The following is a 10,000-nucleotide window of genomic DNA, read 5'->3' as shown; positions in this document are numbered from 1 at the left end:
CTGGAATACAGTCACCATATAGACCTGGAATACAGTCACCATATAGACCTGGAATACAATGTTTCATAACTGTACAGGTGAAAGAGAAACGCTGAACATAGTTCAGGGTCACCATGTAGACCTGGAGAACAAAGTGAAAAAGGTTAGGCCGGGAAAAGTCTCACTTGCGGGAAGCAGGGACCCTTTCCTGGATGGGGGCCATGAAGTGTTGAGACATGTTGGCTGTCACCCAGGCATTGGAATAACAGTGCTGCATCATGCCATTCAGGTCAGTTCTGTCACATTCCGGATTGTACGACAGGTCAGCGTCTGACAACTGGGAAAGCACTGCAACACACAGCACACGCGTTGGCTATGTATGCGTGTGCGCGCGCGAACACAGACACACACACACATACACACACGCACACACACACACACTCACACACACACACACACACACACGCGCGCGCACACACACACACACACACACACACGCACACACACACACACACACACACACAAACAAACACACACACACACACACACACACACACATACATACACACACACACGCACACACACACACACACGCGCGCGCGCGCGCGCGCGCGCGCGCGCTGTATAATGAACACGGGTGGACTTCCCTACAGTGACCAATAAACATTTCAACACTGATGGTGCAACGTACAATGATTGATGGAAAATGAACATTATTGGAATTACCTGCGCTGATGGAGTACAATATTGGCACCACTGACTTCAATTGAAGGAGCACAACATTATTGGACTGGGATTACCTGCACTGATGGAGTACAATATCGGCATCACTGACTTCAATTGAAGGAGTACAACATTATTAGATGGAATTACCTAATTGATGCAGTACAATATTGGCATCACTGACTTCAATTGAAGGAGTACAACATTATTGGACTGGAATTACCTAACTGATGGAGTACAATATTGGCATCACTGACTTCAGTTGAAGGAGTACAACATTATTAGATGGAATTACCTAATTGATGCAGTACAATATCATTGGAATTACCTACATCAATTGAAAGAGTGTGGTTCGTCCGTAGGCATCGACGAGGGCCATCTAGTCATCCTGGGGGTGGGTGGGTTGGGCTCTGTGGGTGCGCAGATGACTGGTCAGGCCAATCTGCACCCGGAAGGTTCTCTACGCAGTGTGGACAGGGTATGTTGGCGGCTGTTGGGGACTTGCTGGCACTGCTTTTCCTGGCCTGTCTGCGTTGCTCTGCTGCAGCGAATCTGTTGGCCTCACAGGATTTGGCACCTTTGTGGACAGCTGAACGCCACTTTGGTCTGTCCATTGCGTTCAGCTCCCATGTGTCGTGGCTGATGTTGAAGGCCTTCAGAGAAGCTTTCAGAGTGTCTTTGAAGCGCTTATTTTGGCCTCCATGGGAGCGCTTGCCATGTTGGAGTTCGCCGTACAGCAATTTCTTGGGGAGCCGGTGGTCTGGCATGCGAACTACATGGCCTGCCCAGCGCAGCTGGGCCTGCATCAAGATGGTTGAGCTTGGAGACGATAAGGCGGTGGTCTGTCCAGCACTCGGCGCCGCACATGGCCCTCGTGACTCGTATGTCCTGCCTGTCCCTCTTCCTGACGATGACAAAGTCGATGAGATACCAATGCCCAGAGCGAGGATGCATCCATGACGTCCTGTTACGGGTAGGGAGGCAGAAAATGGTGTTTGTGATAAGAAGGTCATGCTCGGCACATGTCTGGAGAAGTAGTTGACCATTGCTGTTACAGTTACCAACCCCATGCTTCCCAGTCACGCCTTCCCAGCAGGTGCTGTCACAGCCAACTCTCGCGTTAAAGTCACCAAGAATGATGAGCTTGTCTGCGTTGGGAACAGTGGTGATGACAGCGTTCAGGTCCTCGTAGAACTTGTCCTTGATCTCATCCGGGTTGGTCATGGTGGGCGCGTAGGCGCTGACAATGGTGGTAAACTTCTTCCCGTTGCATAAGGGGAGTTTCATCGTCATCAGGCGATCGTTCACTCCTTTAGGGGGGGCCAGCCAGTTTGCCAACGATGGCTGTCTTCACTGCAAAGCCAACTCCAGCCTCACGTCTCTCCTCAGATCCGCGACCACTCCAAAAGAATGTGTAGCCTGCGCCTCGCTCACAGAGTTCACCTTCTTCTGCCAGTCTGGTCTCACTTAAGGCAGCGATGTCAGTGTTGTACCTGGCTAGTTCACTTGCAATGAGTGCTGTGCGTCTCTGTGGTCTGTCCGAGTCGCCTCTGTCCAGAAGCGTACGCACGTTCCATGTGGCAATGGTCAATGGGGTGCTCCTTGTTTTCTTCTTTCTTTCCTTTGTGTGTCGACCGCTTGAGTAGGGTCCCCGTCAGCCGCGGTATGCTGACTAGGGTGGTGTGGAGCAGGCAATGTTTAGGGCATCTTTTCTAGCCCCTTCCTCATGCCATGGAGGTGAGCAGTGCTGTCCTGAAGAGGGTTGCTCAGTCGCTCAGGGGGCTGCCGATCTCCACCGCTGCTCCAGTCGGTGAAAAACAACTCAATGGCCTGAGCCGCCTGTGTGCAGGTCCGCGTCTACGACTGCCAGTGTACCCACACCTGTCGCTTCGTCGCTCGCCTGTCGCCACAGGGCTTGGGGAAAATGATGGTATGGGATGAAGGATGACTGATGACTTGAGCGATGACTTTGTTTATAGTGAGGAGGAGTTGCGCACCGTCGACCTCACTCTTTTGTCCGAGACCGTCTGTATCCAGTGTCAAGACGAGGTCAAGACGACTGGAGATGGAAACGGATGCAGTGGATGACCAGGATGTCCTATGTGCCTCATCCTGCCCTTAGCACTCCACAGTGCTCTGCTGCAACCGCCTTCCTCTCCGTTGAACCATGAAGGTTTCTTCCGCAGAGTCCGCCGGATTCAGTCTTCACATGCTTGGGTAGACAAGCCCTAACTCACCGAGGGTTTGAGACCCGTCGGCTACCCTCACCTAGTTTAGCCAGCCTGTCAAAGCCGTTGCCCGGGGGTTGGGCGCCGCCGCATGCTAGCAGCTTCTAGGACCCATAAGTGAGAGCTGGGTGCCGGTGGGGACCAATAGAGGACGAACCACTCCCGGAAGAGCGTGACAAGCCCCCCCCCCCCCCCCCTCCCTCTAGAAGTATCACCCCTCCCGTGCACCCCCTAACCTCCAATTGAAAATTGAAAGAGTACAACATTACAGGAATTACCTACACTGATGGAGTACGACATTATTGGGATTACCTACATTGGTGGAGTAAGTGGAATAATGGCGGATTTATGTACAGTAACCAGTTCAGTTCTGTTTCACAAGGAGGAGTCACCACTGCGTTCGAATAAATCCATATACGCTACACCACACCTGCTAAGCAGATCAGTGCCTGACCAGCAGCGTGTCCCAAAGCGCTCTGTCGGGCCTTCAGTGTAAGATGAACACGAGGTGCAGCTACGTATGGCAACCGCGCGGTGTGTGTATCAACACGGGTGGACTGACGTACATAACACGGGTGGACTGACGTACATAACACGGGTGGACTGACGGACACAACACGGGTGGAATGACGGACACAACACGGGTGGAATGACGGACACAACACGGGTGGAATGACGGACACAACACGGGTGGAATGACGGACACAACACGGGTGGAACGACGGACAGGACGCGGGTGGACTGACATACACAGCACGGGTGGAATACCAGAGAGAACACAGATGGGTTGACGAACAGAACACGGGTGGACTGACGGACAGAACACGGGTGGAATACCAGACAGAACACGGGTAGAATACCAGACAGTACACGGGTGGACTGACGTACAGAACACGGGTGGACTGACGTACAGAACACGGGTAGAATACCAGACAGAACACGGGTGGAATACCAGACAGAACACGGGTGGACTGACGGACAGAACACGGGTGGACTGACATACACAACACGGGTGGAATACCAGACAGAACACGGGTGGATTGACGCACAGAACACGGGTGCAGTGACATACGGCTCTGAATGTAGGGGTGGACGTTGGAGGTGCCAGGTTGACAGACGAACCCGGTGCGGTTGGCCAGGTTGATTAGGTATTGCCTCTGCTCAGGTGGACAGTCCTGCACGTTGTCCGTAAAGCACTGCCTGAGGGCGGGGAACACTGTGCTGTGGACACACAAAGCAGAAACACCGTGCTGTGGACACACAAAGCAGAAACACTGTGTAGTGAAACACACAAAGCAGAAACACCGTGCTGTGGACACACAAAGCAGACACACCGTGCTGTGGACACACAAAGCAGAAACACCGTGCTGTGGAACACAAAGCAGACACACCGTGCAGTGAAACACACAAAGCAGAAACACCGTGCTGTGAAACACACAAAGCAGAAACACCGTGCTGTGAAACACACAAAGCAGAAACACCGTGCTGTGAAACACACAAAGCAGAAACACCGTGCTGTGAAACACACAAAGCAGAAACACCGTGCTGTGGAACACAAAGCAGAAACACCGTGCTGTGAAACACACAAAGCAGAAACACCGTGCTGTGAAACACACAGAGCAGACACACCGTGCTGTGGAACACAAAGCAGAAACACCGTGCTGTGGACATACAAAGCAGACACACCGTGCTGTGGACACACAAAGCAGAAACACCGTGCTGTGGACACACAAAGCAGAAACACCGTGCAGTGAAACACAAAGCAGAAACACCGTGCTGTGGACACACAAAGCAGAAACACCGTGCTGTGGACACACAAAGCAGAAACACCGTGCTGTGGACATACAAAGCAGAAACACCGTGCTGTGGACATACAAAGCAGAAACACCGTGCAGTGAAACACAAAGCAGAAACACCGTGCTGTGGACACACAGAGCAGACACACCATGCTGTGGACACACAAAGCAGAAACACCGTGCTGTGGAACACACAAAGCAGACACACCGTGCTGTGAAACACACAAAGCAGACACACCGTGCTGTGGACACACAAAGCAGAAACACCGTGCTGTGGACACACAAAGCAGAAACACCGTGCTGTGGACACACAAAGCAGAAACACCGTGCTGTGGAACACACAAAGCAGAAACACCGTGCTGTGGACACACAAAGCAGAAACACCGTGCTGTGGACACACAAAGCAGAAACACCGTGCTGTGGAACACACAAAGCAAAAACACCGTGCTGTGGACACACAAAGCAGAGACAAAACACTGTTTACAGAGACTGCAGGTTCCGACAAACTGTTTATTGTTTTCTGGCACAGAGACGGTGCATTCCGACAGATTGTTTACAGTTTACTGGCTACAAGGCTATGCATTCCAGCACAGTGTTTTCAGTCAATGGCTACATACAGAGACTGCTCTATCCAACAGACTGCATACAGTTTACTGGCTACGGAGTACTATTTCCATAGACTGCTTACAGTTTACTGGCTACATACTACAGAGGGTGTCCATTCCAGGGAATAGACACAAGCTGGACTTAGGTTGTTCATAACTCATCTGCAGTAGATGGTCAACATATAACACAAGCTGGACATAGGTTGTTCAGAACTCATCTGCAGTCGATGGTCAACATATAACACAAGCTGGACATAGGTTGTTCAGAACTCATCTGCAGTAGATGGTCAACATATAACACAAGCTGGACACAGGTTCAGTGTTTACAACTTACCTGTAGTAGTTGGTCAACATAATTATAACACAAGTTGGACATAGTTTGATCATAACTAATCTGCAGTAGTTGGTCAGGTTGATCATAACTAATCTGCAGTAGTTGGTCAGGTTGATCATAACTAATCTGCAGTAGTTGGTCAGGTTGATCATAACTAATCTGCAGTAGTTGGTCAGGTTGATCATAACTAATCTGCAGGAGTTGGTCAGGTTGATCATAACTAATCTGCAGTAGTTGGTCAGGTTGATCATAACTAATCTGCAGGAGTTGGTCAGGTTGATCATAACTAATCTGCAGGAGTTGGTCAGGTTGATCATAACTAATCTGCAGTAGTTGGTCAGGTTGATCATAACTCACCTGCAGTAGTTGGTCAGGTTGATCATAACTCACCTGCAGTAGTTGGTCAGGTTGATCATAACTCACCTGCAGTAGTTGGTCAGGTTGATCATAACTCACCTGTAGTAGTTGGTCAGGTTGATCATAACTCACCTGCAGTAGGTGGTCAACATGTTCTGGAGGCTGGACACAGTCAGGCTGCTCATGACGGTGTTGAACAGGTGACTGGTGACGTCATGGGGGTTAGCACCCTCACACCTGTGTTGCGCGTACAGTTGCATCATTTCCGCCCCGTTGGTGCAAGGCTCCTCGTGTTCAGTGTTCAGCCGGTTACCTGCACACACAGCCAGGTGAACACATGGTGTGACTGATAATTATGATATGATATGATACGATGCTATATATGATACGATATGATATGATATGGCTCGATTATGAGTACTTTTATATAGCGCCTATCCTTGATCGGAGACAAACCTCTAAGCACTTTACAAACACGCAGTCATTTATACAACAGGCTGCCTACCTGGGTAGAGCCGACTGATATCCATACTTCGTTTTCGGGGGTGTGCATGCCGGGTATGTTCTTGTTTCCATAACCCAACGAACGATGACATGGATAACAGGATCTTTAACGTGCGTATTTGATCTTCTACTAACGTATACACACGAATGGGGTGCAGGCACTAGCATGTCTGCACATATGTTGACCTGGAAGATCAAAGAAAACATCCACCCTCTACCCACCAGGCGCAGTTTCCGAGATTCGAACTCGGAACCCTCGTTGAAACTTCAAGGTTTTAACCACTCAACTCATTATTATTATTAATATCATCATCATCATCATCATCATCATCGCCGTCGTCGTCGTCGTCGTCGTCATCATTATCATCATCATCATCATCATTATGAACATTTACGCATAATCTTGAAAATAAGCTCTAGGTGTTTACAAATAGAACACCTATGTAAATATCAAAATGGAAGAAATAGACCACAAGATACCAAACATTATCAAAAAGTATTCATTGAAGTCCGCCCCCCATGCCCCCTCCCCCCCCCCCCACACACACACACAATACACACAAGCACACGCGCACGCACACACACACACACACACACACACACACACACACACACACACACACACACACACACACACACACACACACACACACACACAAATCATAGCACTCAATCGTAAATAGTATACAATCAAAAATACAACCAACAATTTCTAAAATTATCAAAACTCACTCACTCACTAATAGTCATTTTATTTCATACTGGAAAGGGACGAACTGTTGAGAATTATTCAGGAGGGAAAAGGTGGGTCTTCAGACTGGATTTAAAAGAAAGCAGCGAAGATGAGTGACGGAGAGGCTGAGGAAATTGATTCCAAAGAATGGGGGCTTGCTATGAAAAACTGCGTTGGCCATACGTTTTGGTTCGAGCAGGAGGGATCCTAAGCATACGGGTGTCAGAAGAAGAGGGAGTTGGCGTGAGGGTATGTAAGGATGAAAGAGATCAGAAAGATACTGTGGACCAGAAGCCTCAATGGACTTGAAACAAAGAGAGACGACTTTGCAAGTAATTCTTTCTTGTACTGGGAGCCAGTGTAACGCATGAAGGAGAGATGTGATCAAATTTACAGGAACGAAAGACAAGACGAGCAGCATAGTTCTGGACTTTCTGAAGCCTAGCAATGAGGTAGCTGGGTGAACTGACAAGCAGGGAATGACAATAATCCAGGCGGGACAGCACAAAGACACAGAGGAGAGTCTTGGTTGCATCTTCAGTCAGCAGATGACGAATGGATGCAATTCTAGTGAATTTCAAAGTAATACAGTTTGCATATATTTGCAACGTGCTGCCAATAGGAAAGAGACTGGTCGAGTAATACACCAAGACTGCGGACGGAATAGGAAAGAGGAATGTCCGTGCCACTGAGGGAGACTGAGGAAGGAAGAGAGACTGAGTGGCAAAGTCTTTGTCGGGTGATAATCATGATTTCAGTTTTATCCTTATTTAATTTTAGCTTGTTTTCAGTCATCCATGTCTTCAGATCGGAGATGCAGGCCTGAGAAGAGTCAGTGGGAGAGGGAAGGAGAGACGGAGGTCCCGACAGATACAACTGGTTGTCATGGGAAAAGCTATGGTGGGACAACGAATGATGATTGACAATGGTGGAAATCGGTTGTGTGTAAAGAACAAACAGAGTGGCGCAAGAACGGAGCCTTGTGGCACACCAAACTGTACGTCGGAACTCATCCACAAAGCAACCACTGCGGACCTTGCTACCTGCAGAGAAACAGCCATGACAGCTAGATCCACAAAGCAACTCAGAACTAAAACGTTTTTTATTCAAGAGAGAGATCTCAGTTCACACGCAGGTATTAACGTCATGACCAGCAAAAAAAATCTAGACAGAGATACAGATAGAGAGACAGAAATGGACATTGGGACAGACAAAGAGATTCGGATGCGGATGTTTTATTCAAACAAAGGCCATTGCCCCTCGTGGAGGGCTACAATACACAAACAAGCATGTTGACAAATTCCTCAAGACGCTTTCTTTTTCAGATGCTAGATGTAGACTTAAACGAAACTGACTGGGAAAATCAATAAAATGCAGGTGGGATATATCATACTCTCAAACTAGATAAAGCAGGACAATAGAAAACAAATTGCAGCTCATCTTCATTTACGCTTTTACACAACGGACACATAGAATCAAGCTCAGAATGTTTCCTGTAAAGAGAGTAATGCTGAGAAATTTCTGAAATACCAAAACGAAATCTTGCAATAATAAATTTCAAGGGTCTGTCTAAGTTCATACGCAGGTAAATCTTAACGTCATGGCCAGTACAAAATGTCCTATACATGCAAAACCTATCACTATTATCAACATGAAAATTCCAATCTTGCCGTCTGCACGCAGTCAATCTATCTTAAAGGTCACATAAAAATAATTTGACATCTTGCACATCTTGATTTTCCCATAGAAAACCAAACCCAAACTGATACAACTTACAACGAACTTTTGAAACCCAATTTCTTTTACCTTTTGCATCTAAGTCAGTTTACATTGTATATGTTACAATGTTAACTGACGAACAGAGAGAGAGAGAGAGAGAGAGAGAGAGAGAGAGAGAGAGAGAGAGAGAGAGAGAGTTACCTCTGACGACAGAAACGGAACACAGCAGAAGTACAGCCAAGAGTTTCATGTTTGCTGCCTGTGACATATCCTCCACAGGTTTCTCCACACGACGAGCTAAGTCTTTGGGGCAGTGGAGTTGAGCTGAACGCCTGATGATGTTCAGTGCTGGGGTCTTGGTGATGTCAAGGTTTCGCTGCTGGATGGGGTGGTGTTCTGGAACCGTTTTTGAAGTCCTTCACAGAAGCTGCTCTGGCCTCGTCTGTGTACGCTTGGAGCAGGAGAGCTGAGCTGAGCGAACTGGTATACGATCAGAATGTTTTGAAAGGCACAGTGGAATGAGGATGGGGGCTACGCTGTTGTCTTTATACAGTCCCTGTGTGACGTCAGTTATTCAGTTCGTGGGTGTTGTCTGCCTCTCTGTTCCGGGAGGTGTGTGTGTGTGTGTGTGTGTGTGTGTGTGTGAAAGAGAGAGAGAGAGAGAGAGTGTGTGTGTGTGTGTGTGTGTGTGTGTGTGTGTGTGTGTGTGTGACTGAGTGTTTTTGTCTCTCTTTCACACACACACACACACACACACACACACACACACACATTACAAATAAAAGAGCAGTAAAGGGTTCCAAATTGGGACAAAGTTATGCTTGATGGTGGCTGTGAAATCGGTCGTCTCAATTTCACGTCATTCAATCTGTGACATCCACATTGCCTGCCGCATACTGAAATGCCAAACTGCTTCTCTGACAAAGGTTCCAGAATATAAAAAATACGTTTCGTGTGATTTGTAGGCCTGTGAGGAACTGGGGACCCGCTCTGTTCCCTGGCAGGCTGCATTGTCCTCTGTT

At 48.1% G+C, this 10,000-nt stretch overlaps 1 protein-coding gene across 1 annotated transcript in view; it reads right to left on the bottom strand.

Annotated features, from left to right (window-relative positions):
• Positions 1 to 9,498, bottom strand: part of LOC143286386 (uncharacterized) — a 13,505-nt gene extending 4,007 nt beyond the window's left edge. Inside the window, exons 1-4 of the mRNA XM_076593930.1 lie at positions 9,180 to 9,498; positions 6,155 to 6,335; positions 4,003 to 4,151; positions 165 to 327 (exon numbers count right to left, since the gene is read on the bottom strand). Of these exons, the coding sequence (XP_076450045.1) occupies positions 165 to 327; positions 4,003 to 4,151; positions 6,155 to 6,335; positions 9,180 to 9,246 (560 nt within the window). The 5' untranslated portion in view covers positions 9,247 to 9,498. The remainder of the gene's footprint in view (positions 1 to 164; positions 328 to 4,002; positions 4,152 to 6,154; positions 6,336 to 9,179) is intronic.
• Positions 9,499 to 10,000: the final 502 nt, after the last annotated feature.

Source organism: Babylonia areolata, chromosome 10, assembly GCF_041734735.1.
Source record: "Babylonia areolata isolate BAREFJ2019XMU chromosome 10, ASM4173473v1, whole genome shotgun sequence".
Taxonomy (NCBI): domain Eukaryota; kingdom Metazoa; phylum Mollusca; class Gastropoda; order Neogastropoda; family Buccinidae; genus Babylonia; species Babylonia areolata.
Note: the sequence above shows the minus strand (reverse complement) of the source record. Positions and strands in the feature narration are given on the sequence as shown.